The sequence below is a fragment of the Sipha flava genome, unplaced genomic scaffold (genome assembly GCF_003268045.1).
Source record: "Sipha flava isolate LNK unplaced genomic scaffold, YSA_version1 176_pilon_pilon, whole genome shotgun sequence".
Lineage (NCBI taxonomy): Eukaryota > Metazoa > Arthropoda > Insecta > Hemiptera > Aphididae > Sipha > Sipha flava.
The window spans coordinates 2,822,168-2,850,031 of record NW_020272062.1 but is presented as its reverse complement, the minus strand read 5'-3'; the positions used below and the strand labels follow the sequence as shown (position 1 = coordinate 2,850,031).

At 28.9% G+C, this 27,864-nt stretch overlaps 4 protein-coding genes across 6 annotated transcripts in view; 2 read left to right on the top strand and 2 right to left on the bottom strand.

The window, feature by feature from the left end:
* The window catches only part of LOC112680431 (Y+L amino acid transporter 2), a 40,687-nt gene extending 28,955 nt beyond the window's left edge, over positions 1-11,732 (top strand). For both annotated transcript variants that reach the window (XM_025550521.1, XM_025550520.1), the window contains exons 5-13: positions 2,235-2,328; positions 3,201-3,245; positions 3,336-3,459; positions 4,773-4,876; positions 7,274-7,370; positions 7,468-7,542; positions 7,644-7,803; positions 8,658-8,750; positions 11,495-11,732. In XM_025550521.1, the coding sequence (XP_025406306.1) occupies positions 2,235-2,328; positions 3,201-3,245; positions 3,336-3,459; positions 4,773-4,876; positions 7,274-7,370; positions 7,468-7,542; positions 7,644-7,803; positions 8,658-8,750; positions 11,495-11,562 (860 nt within the window). In that variant the 3' untranslated portion in view covers positions 11,563-11,732. The remainder of the gene's footprint in view (positions 1-2,234; positions 2,329-3,200; positions 3,246-3,335; positions 3,460-4,772; positions 4,877-7,273; positions 7,371-7,467; positions 7,543-7,643; positions 7,804-8,657; positions 8,751-11,494) is intronic.
* Positions 11,733-15,164: 3,432 nt separating this feature from the next.
* LOC112680433 lies at positions 15,165-16,583 on the bottom strand. Its single transcript, XM_025550523.1, has 3 exons — positions 16,407-16,583; positions 16,071-16,252; positions 15,165-15,370 (listed from the first exon to the last, which is right to left on the bottom strand). The coding sequence occupies exons 1-3, from the start codon at positions 16,441-16,443 to the stop codon at positions 15,305-15,307; spliced, it is 285 nt and encodes a 94-aa protein (XP_025406308.1). The 5' UTR covers positions 16,444-16,583; the 3' UTR covers positions 15,165-15,304.
* Positions 16,584-16,718: 135 nt separating this feature from the next.
* Positions 16,719-20,494, top strand: LOC112680432 (notchless protein homolog 1). Its single transcript, XM_025550522.1, has 11 exons — positions 16,719-16,987; positions 17,207-17,367; positions 17,426-17,562; positions 17,624-17,816; positions 17,882-18,056; positions 19,247-19,361; positions 19,428-19,559; positions 19,648-19,765; positions 19,830-19,933; positions 20,000-20,126; positions 20,408-20,494. The coding sequence occupies exons 1-11, from the start codon at positions 16,853-16,855 to the stop codon at positions 20,418-20,420; spliced, it is 1,410 nt and encodes a 469-aa protein (XP_025406307.1). The 5' UTR covers positions 16,719-16,852; the 3' UTR covers positions 20,421-20,494.
* A 2,066-nt stretch (positions 20,495-22,560) lies between these two features.
* Positions 22,561-27,864, bottom strand: part of LOC112680284 (receptor-type guanylate cyclase Gyc76C-like) — a 44,710-nt gene continuing 39,406 nt past the window's right edge. For both annotated transcript variants that reach the window (XM_025550324.1, XM_025550325.1), the window contains 14 exons: positions 27,074-27,240; positions 26,688-26,981; positions 26,329-26,589; positions 25,663-25,734; positions 25,387-25,552; positions 25,126-25,278; positions 24,840-25,038; positions 24,608-24,748; positions 24,426-24,549; positions 24,251-24,349; positions 23,884-24,028; positions 23,531-23,787; positions 23,151-23,453; positions 22,561-23,080 (listed from right to left, as the gene is read on the bottom strand). In XM_025550324.1, the coding sequence (XP_025406109.1) occupies positions 22,775-23,080; positions 23,151-23,453; positions 23,531-23,787; positions 23,884-24,028; positions 24,251-24,349; positions 24,426-24,549; positions 24,608-24,748; positions 24,840-25,038; positions 25,126-25,278; positions 25,387-25,552; positions 25,663-25,734; positions 26,329-26,589; positions 26,688-26,981; positions 27,074-27,240 (2,687 nt within the window). In that variant the 3' untranslated portion in view covers positions 22,561-22,774. The remainder of the gene's footprint in view (positions 23,081-23,150; positions 23,454-23,530; positions 23,788-23,883; positions 24,029-24,250; positions 24,350-24,425; positions 24,550-24,607; positions 24,749-24,839; positions 25,039-25,125; positions 25,279-25,386; positions 25,553-25,662; positions 25,735-26,328; positions 26,590-26,687; positions 26,982-27,073; positions 27,241-27,864) is intronic.

Here is a 27,864-nt window from a genome sequence, read left to right as displayed (position 1 = left end):
AACATAAAATTTATTGATTTTCTTAACATGATTTTTGTTGTTGTACATTTGATGCCAATTCATGTATATTAGCTTAAATATTTTTCACTTTTAATAAAGTGCATTACCGCATTCATCTATTTTACTGATCTGAAATCAAATCCGTGAAAATTCGTTCCCAAAAAGAATGAATTACGTGAATAGTTTAAACAATTAATTGATAATTTATAAAACGCTGTAAATAAATGCTGTCATTTTTATAGTAGTTCATTGTGGCCTTATTATTTATTATTAAGAATTGAATATAATTAAACGAATGTTTTAACTTTTCGCGTGCCATAAGTTTGCATACCTATAGTCATTTCACCGGATGATAACTAGATATAAGTACTATTTGACGTAATGTATACAAATGTATATAATGTAAAATCTTTTGCCGAACACCTCAAATATCTAGTTGACAAACGTAATAATATGTATAGACATCGCAACGTATTGTACAGCGGTTTTATGTATTATTTATGTAATGTTTTTCGTTTTTTTTTCATTACACATGTATTTATTGTATTTATATATATATATTTGTAGGTACATTAAACGTGTGTCATTCCAAGGAATAATCTTACTCGATTTCCCTTTTAATTTTCGATTGTTCTTTTTTCTTGAGCGTTGTATACGTTTTGAATGTAATTGGAATCTTGTTATACAAAAACGATCAATGCGTATACGCATATAGATAGATACACGAATTTCGATTTCACATATTTTGGCTATTTCTTTTATGTCATATCTCGAATAAAATAAAATATGACAATATTATGTATAAGATGTATATACCTATATATTTATATATTATTATTGCCACAAACAATTATTTCGATCATACATTAATTTACACAGACGCAATAAAAGATTATAAACGAGACAGGTTTCGCTATAATAGACGGTTCCCTAGTCAAAACTTTCCGACTTCCAGCCTTCACCAGCATTTTCACATCTGAAACATTACGATGTCCATGATAGTTCAATCTACAATCTCGTCAGACAACAACAATTCTTTCATAATAAGTGACTCTCTCAGCGCCCTAATCTCACTCCACGACCAATACCCAAAAATTAACTAGTCCAGTTCACCAAAGAACTCATTTTCAGTTTTATAAACAAAAATTAAATCAAATTCATGTGGGTTACATCTCGCATAGAAATTCCTGGGAACAAAAAAGCTGACAAAATGTTTTATCAAACGGTGACATCCACAACTTACCACCATCATCGATAAATTAAGAAACGTCAAAAATACAGTGAACAAATAGGCATATCCAGATAACTCATCCCGGAGAGGTATAATGTATATAACAATAATAATAATAACACATTATTATAAACAGAACTAGAATAGGTCATTCTCATCTTATTCGCTTATTTGATTACCAAGGAACCCATCCTAGAGTTTGATACATGTAAAACCTCTCTCATTAGGGAACAGATAATCATTTTCTCCCACAAATACTCAGCTGCATGTATTATACTCCACAATCCTTAAACATTCGAAGAATTAGTCAACCAACAAAATAACAGCAATATTTTCAAATTCTTCAAACAAATAGACATAGACCAAACATTCTAAATTCCTGTAAATAATTCATGTAACTTCTAACACATTTAAGACATCTATAGCTCATTGGAGGGAAAGTAACGATATTATAAATAAGAATTTTCGTCTACAACCAATGTGAAAATTACAAAGTTAAAAATAACCTATCTTACGTTTGAAACGTGTTCAATAAGTCGAACTGTAATCATTTAATGATTATAGAATTATTGAAATAACAACAAATTAAATCACGAGTTTATAAAATGTAGATTAATATAGTAGCTAACGTTATCAAGAACAATTATTTAAAATCAATAATTATTAATTGTATGACAACGCAGGTATAAAATTTATTTAATCGTTATTTAATAATGATTTGACTACTAAAAATAGCAAAATGTACAAATTTGTTAGTGCATAATATAATTATTTATGAGTTTATGATATTTAACGAACTTAATCATTTGTATTGTTTCATACATATTGAAACAAATATGTAGTCATCACATCTCGTTTGAAAAATACTATAAATACAATATAAATATTATTTGAGAAATGTGGTTACAGTGTTACTGCTGCATAATTTTTAATATATTTTCAGCTATAATATCACGGAATACGATTATATTATCTATTATTTTTTATATACTTTATTTTAAAGGTCATACTGAACATTTCACATTTCTAAATACAAAAACCGAAGTTACTTCAATTGCTCTCTCATTTTATTCTGGTCTTTTCGCTTATAACGGATGGTTAGTACTGAATAATAAAATATTTTTTACTATTATTTATTTTACAGGTTCATCAAGTGTACAGATCTATTAACGTATATATATATGCATGCTAAAGTAATAAAAATAATAATTTAATGTTATCTAATAAGAATTCCGCATGGGAATGGACAAAATTCAATTAAATTGCTCAAACACATTACTCTTACAAATGAAGATTAAAAGAAAATAGGTCATAATATGTCCCTAACAAAACGTATTCAATGAATATTAATAATAATAAAAAAAAAAAACACTTGTTCATGATCGATCTAATATCTTAAGAATAATACTAGAAAGTCCTAAAACGTGTTGCGTGCATGAAATATAGGTAATTCAGTTTTTTTCTCTTATAAAGACAGGTTATTCAATTTTTTTTTAAATTTAAAATATTATTAACTAAGAAACAATTAATTATTTCTAATGTCTAGCTTTATAATATTTCTCTGTAAACGTTTCGTCATGATTATATTTGAAGTCAGTTCATTGGATTCAAATCTAAACATTATACGTACAAATTGTAATGAATAATGGTGTGAAACGAATTCCCATTACGATACTATTTTATATTCAATTTTTTCCTATACCAATGTATTATACATTATACTGATATATGATAAGGTGCATTCTTTTACTATGTTTCCGTATGTAACATTTGCGGTGCATGTCTTCATATTATTTTACAAATTCATATTATATCTGTTTATTTTGTTCGTTATAGGCAACTGAATCCAGGCTTAACATATTATAGGACAATGCATGGCTACGATATTAAAATATAATCTCTGAAAACCGTATAACATGATGTTGCATTTTTTCTATACTACAAATAACGTCTCGTTTTCTGTTTCTAGGAATTACTTAAACTTTGTGATCGAAGAATTAAAAGATCCCATACGGTTTGTTTCATTGTTTTAATTAATTTTCGTATAGCCACCATTTTTACTTCGTTTCGATCTAATTTTATTCTTATTATTTTTCTACCTCAGAAACCTGCCAAGAGCGATCGCAATATCATGCATACTCGTCACCGTTGTGTACGTCTTTACCAATGTAGCGTTTTACTCGACGTTATCGCCACAAGAAGTTCTCAATTCGGAAGCTGTTGCCGTTGTAAGTATTTCAATCGAATCCACTGTATCGGTTAAATGCGAAATAAATCACACTCAAATATCGATATTTTTAGGGTATACATACAGTATAACTCGCTTAAGAGATCGGTTTTCCGATGATCTCTAGACATTACTATAATATAGTTAATAATTCAAAGTAAAAAAATACTTATTCAATTATTTTTTTTGTTTCTTAACGGATAATACAGTATTTAGTTCAGCAGAAGGCGATAATTATCATTAAAATTTGTTTGATGATTAAAATTGAAAATGTTGGTCGTTTTGTTCACGAATGTTTACGCATGGTCAATAATTGATAAATGATTATAATATAAGTGGAACATTGAAGATGAGCTTTAGTATTTTTCAGTTTATTGAATTGCGACATTAGGATATTTCACTAGGTAGGGCCAACGAGAGACCAAAAATTATAAAGTCGGGCCTGGTAAAAAATGAGATTACATTAATTAACTATAAATATAAATAATGTAATACGAGACACGAATTTATATTGTACGTAATGTTATAATATAATATTACAGTACTTAGTTTTTTTTCTTTAATATTTTCCTTTTTCAACGGTGAACTACTACATTTTTTTCTTTATTAATTAAAAATGACCATATTGTTGTGTATAAGTGGTAGGCCATGCATACTCGAGTAAGGACATGACCTTACTTGGATCGTCTCTGGCGCTCCTACTATAATCAATCGTTGGCTAATTTTTAATTGTTCTTTCTGTACAATATCGTCTTGTATAGAGATTTCGTTTTATCTAGTGTCACGAGAATGTAAGTGTAAGTAAAGCATAAACCTATAATTATTTCGGATGGACTGAACATTTCGGAAAAGTGCGACGAAAGTGACCAGAAAAAAAATCAAAAAGGATCATCTTAACTTTCTAATGCGTACAAATTCTAATGGCACCCATAAATTGAAGTTTAAGTTGTACTTGAAAAAAGTAGGTCTCCTTGTAGATTTTTTTTCAATTACCTCATTCGACACTTTTCAGCTTATTTAAACGCTTTTTGGATTCAGTCACTCGAAGCTCGGTTTAACCGAGTTTTACTGTGCACTTATCGGGTATAAAAATTAGATACTATAAAACCATGTCTTATTATGTACTTCAAATTATTTATAAATAAGTACATTTGAAGAACGGCCTATGAAATTACTAGTGTTATTGTGTTAATGTGTTACAGATTAATAATGTATTATGTTATTTTGTTTTTTTGTTCTAATTAAAAATTAAATCATTAAATATTAATCATTTGTTATGTTAAAAAACTGATTTCTTTTTTTTTATAAATATAGACTTTTGCCGATAGATTGTACGGTCCTATGGCATGGACAATCCCCGTATTTGTTGCTTTATCTACATTTGGTGCTGTCAACGGTATTCTACTAACAAGTTCAAGGTAATCAATAATTAAATTATATATTTTAAAAATTTTAGTAATTAATTATATTGCACTTCAAACATCCATGATAGATGTAACATATTTATATGTGTGAAACGTTTTACTTAATAGTAGTTTTTTTAAATTTAATAAATCTTTAAAGATAAATTTCAGTTGAGACCAAATAAATATACATCTCTTACCATTTATTATAGAATAGGCTATTACTATTTCATTACTAAGATTAAAATTTAATAGAATATATTTAATAAATTAGAAAATAGAAAATATTATTAAAAATAACATATGTTTCATTTTATTTTGCAGAAATTTGTGTTCCAGTTCCTCATAAATAGGGACTCTTTTATTTTCTTTAGCAATTTTTGTTTTCTTTGAATAAATTATAACCAGTGTTAGGTAGCAACGTATTCTTTTAATAGGAGCGAAGCTTGAAACGCGTTCCTTTTCAAAAACAGGAACGAGGAACCGAAAATAGTTCCTATTTACGAGGATCTGAAGTGCAAATTTCCGCAAAAAAAATGAAACACATGTTATTTTTAATAACAATATTTTCTATTTTCTAATTTATTAAATATATTGTATTACATTTTAATTTTGGTAATAAAATAGTGATAGTCTATTCTATAATAAATGGTGAGATATGTACACTTATATAATAACTTTAAATAATCATTATTAGATCAATATTAATCATGGCATAAAAAAAACAACATTTTAAGCAAAAATCGGGAAAAAATATTCAATAAATTTATCGTATTGTGTATATTATCTTCACGATTTGAAAAAACTAACAATTAAGACTTACTTCAAACTTTAAAATCTTTATAAATTATTTTGCATTAATTTGAACATTTCAACATTCACTAATTACAACATTCAAACCACGAAGCCTTTTTCAACATGTGTTTCAAACTTTTTTTTTAGTAATCATTATTATTATTTTTAGTAAAAATTGAATAACTATCTAATACCTTATGCAATTCACTCGTAATATGACATTTTTTATGTAGATTTACTGTATGAAAAAGTGTTTACAGAAAGCATCATCTTTGTAAACTATGACATTCCACGCTTCATTAAATTCTAATAGTTTAGTTGTAGTATAAAAATAAGAAAATATTATGCTATAAATAGATTGTGAAAACTATCATGAAAACTGTTGCAATTCTTTGTTAGCGCGAAATACAACAATAAAAATAAATAAATAAAGACTCATAAGAAAAATCCAATGCTTTAGCATAATAATTAAAAAAAACAACAATATAGTTGAAAAAAGTTATGAAATTATTAAACACCTTATAATGTCGGTACAGTGTTAAAAGTACAGGTATAACAACTGCAATGCATTATATGTTTTAACTATATTATATACTTCAATGAATGAAGACTTAATTTTTGCTTTGTAATATTTCACTTTTATTTATAATTGTTAGTAAGTATGTATATATTTTTAATTTAATTCAAGTTTATAGGGTGTTTAATTTTTAAAGTTTTCTCAAATTATTAGATAATTGTAAATGTAAAAATTTTGAAAATAATTGGGTAAAAATAATTTAAATACTCAACTTAGATAGTTTCAAAAATGTAAAAAAGATTTTTTAAGACTATCTAACAACTAAATGGCTATGTTTATGATAGAATTAAGTGAATCTTATGTGTTGCAATTATACAATTTGTCATTAGCGCAAACCGAGTGGGAGATTTGGAGTAGACAGAGTTCCCCCAAAACTTACTGAAATCTTCCTGAGTTTTTCTTCTAAACGAAATATTTCAGTTTGCGTTATTTTTCCCCCACTATTAGGAAATTAACCTAACAGTTATAAAAAGAATAAAGAAATGTTTTTGAAAAAATATAAATATGTAGGATACGGACGTACGGTGGTCATGATTTATAGTAGAAAAAACAGACTAAAAACCGGACACTTAGGTACCTACGTATTTTGTCGTGGGTTATTGAGTGAACGATTCAATGATTATTGATTATGTACTCGTCACAGTTTAATGTTAAACCGTGAAAACTGTTGTTCATGTCTTCGTGAAATAGTAGGTATCACTGAACTTCAGCAAGTAATTATCTTATCCGATTTCTTTACAAGTTAACATCAAAATAGATCAGTCAAACATATATATAAACATTAAATTTAACGAAATATAGACGCAGAAAATATTGTAAATCGATAATCGCGTATCAAAAACTATAGGACTAATTAATCACAACAATTTACGAACATCGTTCAATAAACCATATACGACGTGCTATTTTCTTTTCGTCGAGAGACCTTAACCAGACCACCTCCCCCACCTCGAACGAAGCTGATTAAATTAGGTTCAAAATATTTGCGTCAGAGGCATAGTTTATAAATTATAATAGTTGAACGTTTCTAATGTTTTCAGGTTGTTCTACGCCGGAGCCTGCGAGGGACAAATGCCACAAATCCTTACGATGATCCAAATCAACCGACTGACGCCTACACCGGCAGTTATATGCATAGTAATTAATATTGTTTATAACATGGCTTTATCGATGCAACCAGAAAATAGTCACTCGAATAATTCGGGGGGATGGTTTCTTTTTTTATTTGTTGCAGTGTTTACTGTCTTTAGTGTATTTGCAAATATCAAATATTTACGCTCTCATCAACTACGTCGGATTTGCCACTTGGGTACGTATACACTCTCGGATACGCCATTTTGCGCTATTATTACAGATAAGAACAAGATCAGTTCATAAATTCGTATTACTCAAGAGCGCGTATTATTACAGTTGAGCATTGGAGTTTCGGTTTTGTGTATACCGTGGTTACGTTGGACTCAGCCAGATTTGAAAAGACCAATCAAAGTCAACATGTTCTTCCCTGTTCTCTACATCGCTGCAACGCTTTTTGTCACGATAATTCCAATAATCGCTAGTCCGGTGGAAACAGGTGTGTGCATATTATTTTTATTTATCTATACTTGAGTGAAGTGATCAGAATTGTACACTCCTGTCTCGACATCCTTTCCACGAAAATACTTAAATTATTTATTACGCACCATATAATCATAGGTTAACGATTTTTTTTATCGTGTAATGCTAAGCCCATAAGGAGAGAGAGTTATCTCGGTTTTTCCTTATCCGGCACCGGGAAATCACGTGTCATGATTCCAACGTGGACCTACGCCTGACGCGCACCAAAGACTTTTGTCTAGAAGGCACTTGAAGTTTTGATCCTCTCCGCGTGTATTTTTTAAATTATTTTTGTATTTCTTCGCCAGATCAACGTAGGGTTTACCTGTTATGTGTCCTTGATATAGACGCGTGGCTTTCGATATCTAGAGCAAGTCAAAGATCATGTGACTGCAGGCCCTGTAAACTATTCACCCCTGACTGTGTGCTTATAGTCAGACAAATATAAGTTTTACGTAAAAAGTAAACTGTACAATATCTTAAATGTACAATTTCAACGAGTTAAAATAAAATATTATCAAAATATTAACCGTGTACCTACACATCGCATTACGTGCGCCATATACATTGCACTATGTGCACACTCGCGAGATGACCTAATGTGTTTTATATGTACACATCATAAAATGTATGCGAAGAAAATTTTGATTGAAGGGATCATCGAAAAAAAAATATTGTTATTTATAATTTATATAACGTCACGGTCTATCGCGTAAGCCATTTGGGTTACTGCGTTACGGGCCGAGCATTACCTTCCTAGTGATGCCGTAACGACTGATGCAAATTCATCTACTACGCAATTTTACACATTTTTCAAACATATGATTATAGGCTACGGTTGTTTGATGATATTGACCAGCATACCTGTGTACGGAGTGTTCATTTATTGGAAAAACAAACCGGTGATATTCAACAAAGTTATTGGTAAGAAAAAATAATAAAATATGTACTCACTTAATAATATCCTAACTGAAACTAATCTAACAATATTTGCACTCACTGACATAACTATATAATCGTATATATATATATATATGCGAATATATGTGTGTATTACATAATAAGTTATTCCACTGGTGTAAACGATAAGAAACGCTCGGTTTTCGTTCAATACTTTTTGTAAATTTTATTCAAAATAGAAGCAAATGAACTAAACTATTGAACTATAGGAAAATAGAAAATAATATTAAACTCTTTTGGGAACAATTTTTCATTTTTAGGTGATAAAAATCAATAATATTTAATAAGTAACATTTCAACTTCCAAACAGCCAACCTGTTTTTTTTTCGGTAGTTATCGTACGGTAGTCAGCAGTCAGAGCGATTATAATTTTTAATCTTTATATACAAGTAATAGGTTACTAAATACATTAATAGTCATGCTGTATTAGGTACTTGTACTCAGGGATGGGCAAAATACTTGAAAAAAAGTATCTAGATATTCTATACCAGATACATACATTTTCTCCTGAAGATACAAGATATAATATAGGTACATTTGAAATTTTTAAAAAGATAATAAATACTAGATATATTTTGTTAATTTTTTTAGATACCTACAAAATACAAGATACTATTAATTTTTTTTTTTTTTAATTAATAGATATAATTATTAAAATTCATTATATTTCAACATTGTTTATTTTCAATGAAATTAAAACACACAAATATTTATTATGGTTCAATAATAGGTTCGGTCCATTATCTTTTTTTAGGATTAAATAATAATAAAAAAAAAAATAATAATAATAAAAAATAATAAATAACATACAAATAAAACCAATTTAAATTAATTAAATACGCATTACTTTATTTCAAAAATTACGAATTATTTATTAAAAATATTAAATTTTCCAACGTTTTATCACATAATCCAGAACGTGTTGGTAAATATATGAAGCCAGCTGAAGAACACAATTTATCTTGAAGCAGGTCTCCAATTCTTTAAAACTTGTTTTACCAAACATGTTTTCAATTAATTTAGTGCTTATATCAGTCAACTTCGTATATTACTTAAGGTAAATTTAAAATTGATTTTTATTTTTTATCAGAAAAAAAATGTATTTTCATTTGTATTTTATAACTTTACACAAATATCATAAAATGAAAATATACAAGATACACAGCCACAATAAGTATTTGGACACAAGATACAACTCAAAAATGTTAAAAGATACAAAATACAAATAATAATATATATTAATTTTGCAACAAAATAATACAAGTTAATTAAGAACAATTAATATAAAATAAACAAGTTGCAAATTCATCCAATAAGCATATGCTTGAAACGGATGAGCTGAGTTGATATTACTACAATATTAATAAGAAAAAAATTGTATAACAAAGGAATATTTAAAAAACTAAAACATTTAATTACCAAACTAATAAACAAATGTTTTTGGAAACATTTTGTTTAAATATTTCTTATAGTTATTAAAATGATCAAATTTATCTAAATTAATATTATAATTACGCAATAATAGAGCTCCTCTAATTATTGGATTTTGAGTTCTAGATGTGAGTGTGATGAAGTATTTAAGATACTGTCCATCCCTGCCTGTACTTGTAGTAGCGAATTGAGGATTATATCATGAGATCGAAGGTTATTGGTGCATTTAGTGTTAAGGCTAATTAAAGGTCTTGAAAATATTCATAAATCGAACTCCAATCTTCTAACAAAATTGACTGATGTGCAATGAAAAGCATATTTTGGAATATTCATCTAACAAATAAAATGGAATTATAATTTAAAAAATAATATAAGTAAATTTATATGTGTCTATCTTTGCACACATCTAAGACCAGTGGCGTATTTTCAATTTTTTCTGGGGGGGGGTCCACAGTTTATACATAACTAATATAAACTGTATATTATATTGTAATAGTTACATCCTTATGCAGTTTTTGGAGGAAGTTGAACTAAATATATAATGTAATATTATATATATACCTATATATTGTATTTAACATTATATATTATAAAGTATTGTTATAAAATAAATTCTAGTTGTCTCGATTTTTTGGCCAACTCCTCTATCACTTCATCAATAGTAATTTCAACTTCTCTGTGAATGTTTAACATAGCCAATTCTGCAAATATGTAAGAATTTTAGTTTATTTTTTATTTTTTGTAGAGGTTCTGGGGGGTTCCAGTACCCCTGGACCCCCCCCCCCTTCCCCGTAAATACGTCACTGTCTAAGACATCGTGGTTAAAACATTAGATACTAGGAAAACAGGCCAAATGTGAATCTCTATCGTCCATACGTCTTTATCCGGAAAATACGCTACTGGGATGAAACAGTGACAGTCATTCAAAGTTTTCGAAACCAAAAAAAAAAAAGACATCATACATACCGTATAGATTATATAACTTATTTATTTTACCTGCAAAAGGTAAAATATGTAGTTAGAGCAATCTCTTTCCTTAGTTAGAAAATAAGTTCAGAAATATGCTACTACGGCAATTCTTGCTGGTTACTACGTATTTGTGACTCGTTACAGAGTAACTGTTCACTTAAACATACATTTTATTGAAGTACGGTTTACTATTATTATTATAAAATGGTTCTGGGAAATGTTTGTTTCAATTCAAATGTCTATAGTTGTACCTACCGCATAAACACAATATATAATAATGTACTTATAAATACTGAATATACTTTTAGGATGTATAACGCGTTACTTACAAATACTTCTAATGGTCACTACATCGAAGATACCAGCCAAAGTTTGAAAAAGTGTAAGAAGTAAAACATATATCGCCATAATCAACTACTACTACCTACTTATTTATAATCGACAGTAGCCGCATGCAACATTATATTCCAATAACATATTATATGTACATTTTATTTAATTAACTGTACAATATCAGTACTGAATATTAAAATACTCGTATTATATTATAAAGCCACGAGGTGTGCCATTTAAAGGTAATTTTTAAATTTTTTTTGTTTATATATACCAATTGTTTTGTTAAAATAATGTGATGTACGAATGTACCTATTATCTGGTGTTTATAATATTGCGCATTGTAAAACATTATTCTTTAACTAGGTATTCTTAAAACAATAACTTCAATATTATAATATTATTGACGATTGTTATTAAACCAAATCAGTATTCAAAATTGACAATAATTTTGTATTTATAATGAAAATTAATATTTAATGTACGACTATTTAAAATTTATTTTTTAGATATGATAAATATAATTTGATTTTTTTTTTCTATATTGAATTAAACTCTTGGTTGTTAAACGTACCTACCTACTTGAACTATGTTAAAGCATAACAACATTCCAAGGTAGGTATAATTTAAGTGTTACAATATATATAAATAAATATATATGTATTTGATAACAAAAAATAATTTAAGTTAAAAAAAATTATTCATACAGTTAATATCAAAAAAAAAAAAACCAACAATAATTGTTAATAAATAACTGAATTTTTATCATTCATAATTTTTAATCATAAAACAATAAATAATTGTACAGGTAAAAAGAAATTTCTAAATAAGTTTTTATTCAATTGAATTATTTTATAGTTAATAAAAAAAGGAGAACAAGGTTGTTATTTTTTCCACTCTTTACCCGCAATATCTGTTATTTACAATTTTTTGTTGTTTAGTTATGATAAAACATTTTAAACTATTTAGACTACCCCAAAGTCCTATTAGTAATAAATTATTATTAATAACATAATCGAGATAAATGTCCAATAATTAACCTGATAGATCAAAAACAATAATAGTTAATAGGATACTAAGTACATTCTGTTATAACGTCATACTATAATATTATACCTACTAATCGAATACCTCATTATTATAATCTTTTACTTATTATTAATCGAGTAAAAACTTTTATTATAATATACTATAACTTTATAAAGTCTAATTAAATATTATACTTACCTACTTACAAGTACACCACATATTTAATCAGAATAGTAAAATTATTTATTTATTGATTTTTGGTTAAGAATTAGCCAAAATATTGGTAGCAGGTGACATTTGTACCATTGTTTTGTAATAGATTAATATTATAAATCAATTGTAAGAAAAAGCACTAAAACGCGCAACCTACCTATTTGTTATATAGTTTTGAATAAGCATAAATATTATTGTTAAAAATTGATTAAGTTATTTGAACTGTTCAAAATTTTTGTACTTTAGTTATATGTTAATCAGTCCGTTTTTTTTTTTTTTTTTTTTATAAAAATAAATAGTAATTTTTACTGGGTGAAAAGTTGTTATTCATAATTTCAACATTAAATATTGTGAAAGGATATGAATTATTATTGTTCTTCCAGCGGTTGGTTAATTAAGTAAATAAAGTAAATTATTATTATTATTATTATTTATTACACATTAAGTAAATATTTATTTTTATAAGATATTAGTGTTTTTTGTTTTATATAATATATAATAACTATCACGATCAAGAAAATTAAGTTTTAATAACGATGAAATATGTATATTATCGATATAATAACTTGTTATACTTGTACGTTCATGTTTTGTAAGTTGGACTATTTTTCAAAACCAAATTTTTTTTTTTTTTTTGTAAACAATTGTTATGTTTATCACATCAGCATACTAATTGCATATTTATTATTATTTAAGTTCTACTGCCAAACTAAATATTATAGACTTTATTTCTTGAAATATAGATTTAAGTCTCATTCTACAAAACTGAAATGTATAATAAGTTACCTTTCTGTAACAAAAAAAAAGGTTATTGTTTATTCGTTATTGGTGTCATCAATATATTAATAATACTTACCTTTATAATATTGGCTTAAACATATGCATACATTTATAAAATTAGTTTCATATTAACAAAATAATATTCTATACTTATCAATCAATCATGATTTAGGGTTTTTATTGTTTGTATCGAGCGACTTAATACCTACCAATGTGTTTACTAATTTATCCTGAATACCTTCTACTGTAAATAATAATAAGTGATCGGTTAACAGTATGCTTTTAAGTCTAACATGTTGTATTAAATAGTTACGATATAATACCTTAAGTTAAATAACGACTATAAAATACAATAACTTAATATTATCTAAGACGCGTGACAATACAATTTATCATATAAATATTACAATATTTTACTATTAATATCAAGTAAATATTTTATAATATGATATTAAAATATTATACTGTAGGTATATCTCAAACTATTATTTGCAAAGTTTGTTTTTTATTAAGAAATGTGAACAATATTAATGCAGTCTTGTTAAAAATGTTGATTACATAACTAATACATTGTTCATAAACTAAAATAAATACTTTTGCTTATATGATTTTAATTATTTGTGTTAAATGATTTTCTGGTAATAATAAGAAAAGATGGTAAAACTGGTAATTGTGAATAATATGAACAGTGATATATTTATATATATATATATATATATATATATATATATATTCATGTGATATATTTACAGGGGACTTAATTTATTTTCATGTAATCTGTGGAGTAACTTTATTCATAACCATATTATACAAAAAATCTTTGGAACCTCTACTTTCTGTATACATTCCAGCAGTTTTGAGAAACTTACAAGTCAATTACAAAATCCGATAATAATATGGGCAACCTAAATGATTACCACGACTCAAATGACTTTATTGAGGAAAACTAATAAAAAAATGACAAGTTTAAAAAACACTCATGGTATTTCTTCTCAAATACTATAATGTGAAGTTAAACGATTACAATTGTGTCATAAGTTCATTTGAAAAATAATGTTTTAAACTAGAGGTTGTGGTTATACATTTTTAGAGAATACGTATACAGTGTACACTTACTAAAATGTTATTAAGATCCCTGTTTTTAAAACAAGGTTATTTTTTACCCACATACGTGTTTTTAATACCTGTTGACCGTTACCCATATATATAATATTTATGATATATATTTCTGGTTTAATTGAAAATATATCGGCTTATCTCTATTTTATTTTATTCTAATAGCATTTACGATACTACTCGTATATTTATAAATTTTTTAGAACAACAATTAGGAAACATTTTGAACAGACCTTGTACATGGATATCATGTATATTGGTACACGGGTTATATGTATGTAAATTTTAATCACACAGACTTAATTCCGTTTCAGATAAGACCAAGTGTACCCGTGTAATGGCGAGCAAAAAAAAAAAAGTATTTAATTCATAATAATCAACCTACAATACAATATACTTTCTTACAATGATATTAAGTATCGTTAAATTGCATCACTCTAATTTTTAATAAATTAAACAAGTGTTTTTACAATGGATGACCTGGTGTATGAAATAAAAACTAACTCATTAAGTATCTATCAAATTATTTATTCTGGATATTCAAATTTCTGACTTAATACCTTTGAATAAAATACAATTGGTTACTACACAAAAAAAAAAAAAAAATACATTTTTAATATATATATATAATATTAACTTATATTAGTTTAATTCTGTTCATCTTCAAAAGGGTATGGAGGCGCGAAAGCATTGAAGAAACAATTTTCCTGCAACTATTATAAAAAAATATGTGATTAAACAATATTTAAATAATAATTTCAATAATAATAAAGACATAAAACTTAAGTCTGAAGTAGTAATAATTTGTCGTATTAAAAATTATTTTCAAAACGTATATTCTATTACATTTTACTTTTTTTAGAAATGTTATTAAATTTTCCAAGTTTAATGCAATTTTTATTCTAACAATTTGATGAATAATGATTTTTCATATTTTTGGATTATATAAATAAATTTTTTTTAAGATATATTTTATGATACTTTATACAAAGGTTAAAGCATGAAATAAATATTAAATAGTCTTAAATGTATACTAATTTAACATATTCATTAAGCATATATCAAGTATTTAGTAAGGTTTAAAAATATATTAATTTTAAAATTTTATAAAGTTGTTTATGAATACCGGTTCTATATGAACACACAATTATTATACTGCATTATTAAATTTAATTTATGTGAATTAGTTAGGATCACCCTATGATAGTAAAATATTGCATTTGAATATTTTCTTTATTGCATTTTTAGTTCATATGGATATAATTTTGTTTCACAGTAATCGTTTCAAAAAAATGTTGACACATTCCATCAAATTTGATTGAATATTTATAAAACAATGTACTCAAGACCATTGACTTCTGAAAATCTGTTTAATACAGAAATGGGATTGATGAGTAGTTATGTTTTACTTACAACGTAAATGGATCCAGTTAAAGCAACTAATCCTCCGGCCAAAATGAGATTGTATTTGGCGTTGGTTTTGCTGTGGTACTCTTTCCATGGCACGGTGGGAACCGGCATATCGTCCATAGTCAAGGGTTTATACGTCACATGGTGACCGTCAGATTTGGAACGCATGACCATTCTGACTGCAGCTGAAAAAATCGAACAGTGTGAGTGACGCGAAACACAACACGGGTTACATGTTTGTTCGGCGAAAAAAAACCGAAAACGGAACCGCTGTCGCTGGAGGCACGTGAATTGAGTAAGTCGAGTCTAGCACGCACGAAACTGAAGTTGCATACTCACCGTTGGACTTTTTCAGTTGCGCAAATAGTCGAGACATGGTAAACCGTGTGTTGAGACGCGGACGGTGTTCAAAAAAATATGTGTCTCCGCTGTTGCTCTCGCGATGGACGTGCACAGGAACAATGAACGAAATTAAGCGACCTTTACAGATAGTGTAAAAATGAAAAATCGTTTGGCTAAACAGCTGAAGGTGAAAAACTGCGTGTGATAAGGCAGTTACGGCTGGCGCAGTGGTCACTGCTTCGTATGTACTTCGACCGCGGTTCACGTTCAACAGGTATTTGAGGTTATACGGTAAAACCCGCGTGTAGATAAACAATATTGTTAACACAACGACATGGGACACCGCTGTATCGCAGTAATAACGTTCCGTGCCGGTTGCTGACGAGTCACTGGACTCTTTGTTATTGTTTTTAATTTTTATTTCGTACCCGTTCCCGTTCGAAATGTCCGAATCCGTCAGCACGGTGTTGGCCCGTTTCAAATCGGAAACGGGCGAAATCGTCAGCAACATGATGGACCTACCGCGAAACGTCAGCGTCAGCAATTTACAGTTGATTTGCAATTCCATTCTTAAACAGGTAATAACTCTCGTGAGTCTATCCAGGTAGTCAAACAAACTCGAAAACCGTTTGCTTAAGGGTTTTGACCGATTGGCTAAAAAACTATCGAAGAGCGTTTCTGTCCATTGTCCTTACAACCTTAACCGTTCACTTGCCCTTCGAACTTTGTACGATCCAATTGACGCCACTGATGGTGCTGTGTCTATTATATTATAATAATTATGAATACCGTTTCAGAATGAGACTGTCCCGTACGCTTTTTTTGTTGATGAAAAAGAAATCACAGAGAATCTGGACCAATGTTTGGACGGTAAGAAGTTTAGCACAGAACTGGTGATTGATATTATCTACCAAGAGCAGGCTGTGTTTAAGGTTCGGCCAATTACCCGGTGTAGTAGGTGAGCTAAAGGAATGAATATAATTGCTCATTATTTATTTGTATTTAAATGTTCTTAGTTCATTACCAGGTCACGCCGAGGCTGTGATATCTGTTCAGTTTAGTCCAGACAGCCGGAAATTAGCCAGTGGGTCTGGTGACACGACAGTGAGATTTTGGGATCTTGACATGCAAACACCTTTACATACTTGTCAAGGTTTGCAACTCTTAAGAATTTCTAGAAAGTAACTGCTAGTAACTTATGATCTTTTGCACAGGACATAAAAATTGGGTATTATGTATTGCTTGGTCTCCAAATAGCAAGTACTTGGTATCCGGTTGCAAAAATGGAATGATTATGTCTTGGAACGTGGAAACAGGCAAACGGATTGGTCCACCGATGACTGGACATAAACAATGGATTACTGCGCTTTGTTGGGCTCCATATCATTTATATCCTGAATGTAGAATGTACAGTGATTTTTGTCTTAATGTTATTAATTTTGGTCAATGTCTGAAATTTAAAAATAATTTAGATTTGCCAGTAGTAGTAAAGATGGAGACATTCGTATTTGGGATGTCATACTTGGTCAGTGTCAAAGATCTCTCACTAGCCATACACGTAGTATTACCTGTTTAAAATGGGGTGGAACTGGTTTACTGTACAGTAGTTCTCAAGATCGTACCATTAAAGTTTGGAGAGCTGATGATGTAATTTTTATCAGTATAATAATACTAGTTTTGAACATGAAAATATATTATAATTTCTATGGGCCATCTCCCAATATGTGATCTACCAAAATGGACTTGGTTTACCGTAATAATATTAAAAGTATAAATAAAAAAAAAAAAAATGTATTTTATTAAGGATCTACAAAATTATTCACAAAACATAATTTCATGTCTCTAAGGAAAGCATCAAAAATATTATCTCCATTATATTTTTCCTCGGTCATTTCTTTGATATAGTTTTACTTCATTGCCACATTTGTAACATTGTTATGCACATGATAGTAGGCCATAATTTTGTAGGTATTTGATAGTAGATTTTTCAGTTAAAAGAATTTTATAAAATTCTTTAACTAGCATTTTAAAAACTATTTTTTTAGGTCAAAATTTAAAAAAAAATTGATTTACCACAAACGGCACTAAACTAACCAAACTAACCCAGTAACCTGTATTTTTACATGATAAAATAAATATCGTTATGAAAAATTAAGATAAAATATATAAATTGGTGGATAATAAATAATAATGATTGGAGACTCCCAGCTATAGGTAGAACACATAACATTGATAGACCGCATACCAGGGGTGGATCCAGAGTCAGGGAACTGTGGGTCAAGCCATTTCAAGAGACCATTTATTAGGGATGAAACTGAATTAGAAATGAATACCTTGTAAAAAAAAAAAAACTCAATATGCTTATTAAAATATATAAGTATATTTATATTAAATTTTAGAATTAGTGATACCACTGGTAATGACTTATTTACGATTAATAAATATAATCTAATTTTATCAGCGCAACAAACGTACGGAATAAAATATGATTTCCTTAACTTTCTACTAAAACGATATAATTTAAAATATAAATTATGAATTGAAAAATTTTAAATTTTGAATATACATGGCATTCATTTTTCAAGTAACTCCGATGGGCTAACTGTCCAAGAGTCCAAATCAAGGTCTAAAAAGAGTAAAAAATTTCCAAGAGGCCAATTTTATTAACAAATATTAACTGTGGGTCAGTTGAACCCTTGAACCCCCCTTAGATCCGCCCCTGCCTCATACTAATATTTATAGTTACGTAGCACACAAAACGGAGATAGACCGCATATTGGAAGATAGCCATTTCTATGTCCATATATATTAGTTAAATGTTAAAATGGTATGCTCAGGGTGTCTTATGTAGAACGTTGGACGGACATGCTCACTGGGTAAATACTCTTGCGCTTAGTACAGATTATGTGTTGAAAACTGCAATGGTACCCCAACCGCCATTGTATAGTAAAAGTATGTTAGTTTGTGTAGATTTTGATTTGTTTATATTTTTAATTTTCTAATACAAGTTTCTTATAGGTGATGACATGGTAGCTGATGCTAAAAAAAGATATGATGCAGTTGTTCAAAATGGCGGGGAACGATTGATTTCTGGTTCAGATGATTTTACATTATTCTTATGGGCTCCTGAGAGCAGTAAACACTCTGTTGGTAAAGCATTCTATTAGTTTTATTTAAAATTATTCATCTGTGTTTTCTGATATGACTTACCATAGTTAAATATTTATTTATTATGCAGCAAGAATGACTGGACATCAACAGCTGATCAACTGTGTTCAATTTTCACCAGATGCACGGATAGTTGCATCTGCTTCATTTGACAAATCTATAAAATTGTGGGATGGAAAATCTGGACAGTAAATTGGTGCAACACAAAAATATAAAAGTTCATTTATTTATTTATTATGATACGGTTTTTAGATTTCTTGGAACAATGCGAGGTCATGTACAAGCAGTTTACATGATATGTTGGTCTGCCGATTCTAGGTTATTAGTCAGTGGAAGTGCTGATTCGACACTTAAAGGTATTTATTTTCAGAACAGTTAAACTGAGTCTGCAGTTAATTTAAACTATTTAATATGTTTTTAAGTTTGGGATGCAAAAGCCAAAAAATTACAAGGCGATCTTCCTGGTCATGCGGATGAAGTTTTTGCTGTTGATTGGTCACCAGATGGACATCAAGTGGCTTCGGGTGGTAAAGACAAAGTACTTAGACTGTGAGTTAATTTTTTAATTATATGTATTTGCATAGGTGATGTCTTGTAGAAATTTGAAACATTAAAATAACGATATTCATATAATTCTTCTTAGTTTCTTACTATAAACGGTATAAGATTACTGTTTTAAATATTAAATTTTATAATTATCATAGTACAATACATCATTAGTTCTTAACCTCTTAAGTAGTTTAATATAAAAACGATAAATTCTAAATGAGTTTTTCACTAGTTGAATCTTTATTGACAACATATGACTAAAATGTATTTTTTAATTTTAGGTGGACACACTAGTAAATTATTGCTGGTAATAACATATTTTTCTATATGATCGACTTTTTTCAGTGTATTATAATGTGTAAATAAATGTTATATTTAATAAATATATTGTGTATTTAATGAACATTTAAACTATTTTCAATTAAATATACTTGAGTATTGTAGTATTTGTATCATTTGTATTTTTCATTTTACAACTTTGGTTATAGCCAAAAAAAAAAAAAAGTGTTCAAAATCTTAATTAATTAATGATGAAATGTATCGACACATTTTACTGTTTTTTAAAACAAGTTGAGTTTCTAGTAATAGCAGCAGGAAGGTTCCAAAGGAATTATGCACACTTGTCCATTGATAGGAAATTTTAATCTTTTAGAGAATTTTTTCATAACAATATTGTTCTATGGCTTGAAAAAATGAACATTTATGATACTGTTATGTATTGCTTATAATTCAATCCAAATGCTGACCACTCATTTAGAAACAGCTGTTGAATGACCGACTCGAGTAATACGTAGTCAGTCATGTTTTCGATCTTATACTTAATAGTATATTATTGTTCAGTAATTACTAAGTAGTAATAAGAAAACCTTATTTATAATTAACCTATTACGACTCAATAAACAAAATATAATAACTTAACATTAGATATTAATTATTTCACTGACCCCACATTACTGAATAATCGTTTCAGTGAGGTACTTTTAGGGAACCACAAGCCTAACCCTGAGGCTCACGACAATACAGTTTTTTTTCAACAAAATTAATCTCGATTATATTTATATTAGTTTCAGAAAATACTAATGATTTAAGTTTGACATTTCAGATCCAAAATTTTTTTAGTAATATATTAACTATAAAATAGTTTATCAACTATCAGTGTTCTGTTCAATGGGCAAAGTGTTCATATTAAAAATACTTGTTGCCGACCATTATTTTTTTTAATTTAGGAAATCTGAACAATTTAAATTTTTCTACAAACAACATTCATATGCTTTTAAATTAATATTTTTCTTAAGAGATGTATTTTATATAGGTAATTTTTGAAGGAAAAATAGAAGTTGAAGAATTAATTTGATTCTGCGATCACAAAAAGTGATGTTACAGAGTTGACAAACAATCTGCTGAAAATCTAGTCGCAAATTAATAATATATGGCTTCGATGATAAATAATATGATTTTCAGAATTAAACTTGATTTTTTTATCTGTCTTGTAGTTGTGTATGAGTATATTACTGTGCAAGAACTGTAGCAAACATGTTTAAAGAGAGTAAGAAACCAGTTTTATTATATTATTGATAATGTATACTTAAACAACTAACAAATATATTCTAACGTTCTATATAGATTGTAAAACTCAAAGAAAATAAAAAAACCAATTTGAAAATAATATTTTTTGATATTGTCTCGTATTTTTTTCTGATATACTCAGTACAAAGCTACATAATAATACGGAATAAAAACAAACATTTTTACTGTCATATTCAAAAATTAATAACAAATCCACATAACTGTGGTCGACAGATAATACAAAGCCCAAACAGGAAAAATATCACTTTATCTTTTTAAAAATCTATAAATATATATATATATATATATATTATATATATAAAAAAAATCCATATTATATAATATTATTTAGTTTAGTTTATAATAATATCTAAAAACTTTAAACAAAAATATAACTATATAAAAAAAAAAAAAAACAATGTGTATAATACATCATAAATCTACATCAGACACATGATATATTATGATCTATTGTAATAATGTAGTAACTTTGACCATTAAAAAATAATTAAAATAATAATAATATTACCAAATGTGTATAAATAAAATAAATAACTACAACAAAATATACTTAAAAGGCACATTATTTTATTAGATACCTAATAATTTATTGAATGGCACAATAATTGGGTTATAATATATTTATCATAATATATCATATTATTTATAATTAATAATAAATAAATCAATGGTACCAGTTGGATAACTTTTTCGTGATGTGATTTTGCTACTTAAATAAAAAAAAGATCAACACATACTAAATATGTTTTAACTTATAAAACAAATTAAATAGAATTTGCCTTAAAATATAACGGTATAACTGAAGCCAATAATAATATTATATATATATATATATATGAAATATGTATTATATTATAGTATAATTATTATAACTGTGCATTTTTCTTTTTTTAAGCAGAATATAGGCCAAAATACAAAATTGTCAAAAAAAATTATGAAGTTTTTTGTACAGCATTTTGACTTTGATTTTTATCTTATAATATGCCTATCCTATAGTGTTTTTCTTTTAAGTAATCTTTTTACCTGCAATTTTTTTTAAATGTGATTGACATTAATCAATATTAGACTACACTCTCCTTGTCAACAATTTGTTGCATATCTGTATACACTTTACGAAGTGATACTTCACTAGATCGACAAGATGTTGCAGTGCCATTGAACAGTCCAACCAACCAACTCCTAATCGAATTTCTCGACACCAATTTTTTTCTATGAGGTTCTGTTGCAACATCTTCAGATGAATGCCATCGTTTATTGTCTTCAGTTAATAAAGGAGTGTATTGCAGGCTGCCATTGACCACAGTTTCTGTTACGCTGTCTTCACAGTTTTCTTCTTTCTGACACTGGTCGCTGAAGAGTTTTGAATCCTAAAAGAATGATGAGAAAAATACAACAGTATTGACATGATCTTAAGTTTTGCCTGTTTCTAATTTATACCTCTAATGAACGACAACTCCTTTTGATCAGTGAGCTCACTCTGCTGATTTGTTTGTTCGGAAACGGATCCATGGACGTTGAATGGATCATTCGTTTGCGCAGTGGTTCGAGCAAAGTAGGGGGTAGAGGAAGTGGTCGATGTTCTTGAAGATAGGTTTCACTATCCTTAGTACTTTGATCAATTGAGTTTCCCCGCGGAGCAAACGACGGACGTCTACTTGTGTATTCTCCGAAACCGGAGTATACTTTTGGACTATGCCGTTTGGATCCGCAAAACAGAGGAGGTAATTCATTCAAATCAACCTGAAAATTTAATAGTTAATTTTATTAATTCATTCGATGAGTCTGTTAATCGAACGGAGAGATGTGATTTTTATTACATCTCTTCGTTTAATGGCGCTTTCGTTTGTTCCTTCAAGCCAGTAAGTGAGCACATCCCCTTTTCCTTTCATGTTGACGTATCCACGCTCTTTGATTATATATCCGCCCAGTTCTTCAAGAGAATTTTTGCATTGTTCACTTATGTGTATTTTTAACGGTTCACCATTGGACTCCATCCGAGAGGCTGTATTCACCGTATCACCAAATAAACAATACCTGGGCATTGTGAGTCCAACAACACCGGCCACAACAGGTCCTATTCAAAAGAAGCAACAATAATACGCGGGTGATGTATAAGTTTAATAATAAGTAATAACAATAATAAACCACTAAATAAAACCATAAACAATACCTGTGTGGATTCCTATTCGTAATTTTAACGTGGCTTCCGGTTGATGGGCTATTTTGTGATGTTTCACTGCTTCTAGCAAATTTAATGACATTGAAGCTATCTCGCCAGAATGTCTATTGCCATTCTTAATGGGTAACCCCGAAACCTGTAACGATCAACACATTTTTCATTTGTCAATTATTATTATAATAATAATACCATGGATAGCGTCACATGAATTATTGTTAGTTATAAATCCTAGTGGCTATGTAAGGGAATATGAATTGGATTTAATATACGCGAGACAATTAAACAACAAAATACTCGATGTTACAATGGACAGAAAAACAATTGCTGTTTCTCTGTAAATAATAATACCAACACGTACCACCATGTATGCGTCACCTATCGTTTCAACTTTGTAAACATCGTAGCCTTTGATGATCTTGTCAAATAAAGTGTAGAGATCGTTTAAAAAATTAACAACCTGAAACAAAAATTTACATTCATATAATACACCGAGGTGCATTAAGTATAATATTTTACTGAGTATATATATTAACCTGTAACGGAGTACTCTCGGCGGACATTGCAGTAAATCCAACAATATCGCTAAAGTAAATGGTAACTGAATAATATAATTCTGGTTCTATGCCGTATCCTAGTGTTAAACGTTTCGCTACTGGCCTGCAAAAATTGATATGATTTACGTCGAATCATAGCCTAGAAAAATGCACGAACATACTCTGGTAGCATTCGATGTAACAAATCTTCAGTTTTTCTTTTTTCCTCGTAAACTTCATTTGTACGTTGATTGACTAGATCTTCGAGATTGTTTGCATACTTTTCCATAATATCCATCATTTGATCCATTATGTTTTTTTGTCTAACGGAAAAAAAAAAATAATAATAAGAACCTGACGATTCTACACATGATAGCGTTATTTATTTCAACATGTTATTTTAGAGGAACGTACTTCCCGTCTTTCATTTTTTTGAGTCTCGCGCGTATCGTACCAAAATCCGGTCTATTTTCAGGGAATTCGTCCCAACAATCGGTTATGCATTGGATAATGTAATCTTCTGCCATCTTACAGTCTCTTAAGTGATGTATGCTGGGTCTCAACGGTACATCATTTACTTCATCGCAACCTAACTTAACCAGTCTTATGATTTCTGGTAATAAACACAAACGTAACTTAAACATTTTATCTGGGGCTCACGCATTTTACCTAAAAAATTGTTACCTTTCTTGTATCTAACCTTTAGGTTCTTCGACGCCGCAAGCGCCAAAAGGACCTCGCCGACACATTATTTCATGCAAGATAATGGCAAACGCGTATATATCCCCTTTTTGTGTCCCTTTAATGGATGCGACAGGGTCTCTTAAGAGCTCAGGGGCTTTCCACAACAAATCTAAATGAAAATATATAAATAAACATACAATATTTTCTCGGATGATAGATTTTGACACTTTCAGAAATTCGTGTCGTAACATCACCGTATCATAGCGAAAATGCTTACTTCTAAAATACTGATGTTCACCGATAGAATCATTTTCCGCGCACTGTCTCAAATCATGTAGACCAAAATCCGTAACTTGTAATACCCAACGACTAGTTACAACACAATTAGATGATTTTAAGTTCCCATGACAACCTAAAGGCGAGTTGTGTATAAATATCATACCCTGCACAACAATGGGGTACACTAACAATTGACACGTTCAAATAAATTAGAATGTAATTAGCATTAATAACAGATAGTTATTAGTCCAATATGAAACCGGTAATGACTTACTCTGATGAGATCGTGAACCAAAGATGTGATGAACATTTTTTCCAATTTTATGTCTTCATTTTCTACAATGTCCTGCATCATGGAAATAGAATTTCGAATTATTTACAACACAATAAACTATTGTACAGTCGCGAAGAGACTGAGCAAGTTAAATCATTTTTTCTACCTCATCGAGTGAAGTTTTAAATTAAAAGTTATTTCTCTTTTTATTAACTAGAAAAATACTAATAAATGGAAAAAAAGAATAGGTAACTGAACTTAGTTAAAAATAAATTACTTTATTTTTCTTAACTGAATATTACGGTATTTATATAAAGCTATATTTATGTACGTTATTTTGATTGTTATTTAAATCTAGAAAAAATGCATTCAATAGTTTCACAGCTATAATTTCGGTTATTTTTTAATAAAAACAATAATTCTTAACAAAACAAATACATTTTTTATTTTCAGAATTTAAATAAGGAAAAATTAAAAAATGAATTAACTGATTAGTAACAACACATAACGGAAAAAATTAACTCGTTATATTATTATATTTAAATTGAATTATACAGCTCGATGAGTAATTGTTTAAAAGTATAAAATTTTACTATAACTTTTTAACTCGTTAATGCCCAGCATTGGTAATACATAGTGATAATAATAAAAATAAAATCAACTTACATAGAGGCTTCCTTTAGCGCAATAATCTGTGATAATCAGAATTCGTAACGGTTCAATAGTAGCACCGATAAACGAGTTTACGTTGCTGTGCCTCAAGTCTCGCAGCAGACGCATTTCTTTCATCTGTTCTCTAGATATGTCTTTTCGTTTGGAAAACTTTAATTCTTTGATTCTCACCATTATATTTCGATACTGGCCGGTTGTGGCAAAAACTTGGAGTCCAGCGCGCGACTCGTATGAAGTGGCCGAAATCAAACTCAACTATGAAATTATACAAAACGTGCAATATTGTATAATTATTGTTATTCGTTTACTACTAAAACGTTTACGGTTCAGATGAATTGTGGTATCATACGTACTTTGCTGGGAGACGAAACGATATCCTTGTTATAGTACCCAAACAGATCGGCCTTGTCTATTTTCCACAGCAACCCTTCGATTTCCAATTCGATCTTCCATTTCCGGTATATCGAGAGCGTGATGACGAACGCGCAAAACAGAATCAAACCCAAAATCGTAGCCACAATGATGGAACTCTTTTCCAAATCGTCCTTGTTGCACAGTTCGTTGTTAAAACCGCAACTAGGTTCGTCGTCTGGTCGACCTTTGCCGGGCCATTCGATTTTAAAATTAGGGTTGTTCAATTTGTACTCCTACGCTTACGAGTCATCAAAGAAATATTATTTGATATTTAACTACGAAACGCTATTGTGCTTTACAGATTATGCATATAAATATTATTTACCAGTGATTCGCCGTAGTAGAATTGAGCCACCGGGACCATGAAGTACGGGCAAGAGAAATTGCCTTCGTTTAGATGGACGTTAAAATTTTGCGACTTCAAAGCTACCACTGAAAAGTTACCTTCCGAGTCCCCGTCTTTGTCCAATTTGATTGTAGTACCAGTTATACCTGCGCAAAAATATTGTATTCCGTTTAACTTCACATTCGTTTATCATTTTATTTAAAATGTATGTACACGAGTAGGGATAAAACGAGGGTTAAACTGTTTTAAAATATTATGTGTACACTTTTCGCAAATCTATTTTAGAAAATATATTAAATTATATACAACCGTTTATGACATTAGATATGGAAAATATATTAAATAATTTATATTTTTATTAAATGTATAGATAACATGAAATCTCAGTAAGAAATTAAAAAACAATTATTTTTTAATACTGCTTTTGATAGTATAATTTTTATGTTTTTCAATACTACCCATTAATAGATCATAAATAATATTCTAGTTGAATCTAAAATATGTTCAAATTAATAATAATGCATAAATATTTAACAATATTGTCATAAACCAAGTTTTGTCCACAACCTATGCGAATTCAACAAATGGATAAGATTGTTTTCAATAAACGATAGATAGCCTTAAGGGTACGGTACGGTTTCCCTGCAGCATTAAGACGTAGCGCGTCCAGACAAATGCAGTTTACCATTTTTTCTCTTCAGCGTCAGACGAGATGAATTTTATTATATTATTCCACTCATTCAATTAAATTTTACAAAATTAAATCATAA

Coding starts and splice junctions, on each gene's coding strand:
- LOC112680433 (XM_025550523.1), bottom strand. CDS start 16,443: ATGTCTCGACTATTTGCGCAACTGAAAAAGTCCAACG. Junction 16,253..16,406: donor GCAACTGAAAAAGTCCAACG/GTGAGTATGCAA, acceptor CGATTTTTTCAG/CTGCAGTCAGAATGGTCATG. Junction 15,371..16,070: donor TAACTGGATCCATTTACGTT/GTAAGTAAAACA, acceptor TTTTTATAATAG/TTGCAGGAAAATTGTTTCTT.
- LOC112680432 (XM_025550522.1), top strand. CDS start 16,853: ATGTCCGAATCCGTCAGCACGGTGTTGGCCCGTTTCAAATCGGAAACG. Junction 19,362..19,427: donor ACCGCCATTGTATAGTAAAA/GTATGTTAGTTT, acceptor AGTTTCTTATAG/GTGATGACATGGTAGCTGAT. Junction 19,766..19,829: donor TGGGATGGAAAATCTGGACA/GTAAATTGGTGC, acceptor TACGGTTTTTAG/ATTTCTTGGAACAATGCGAG.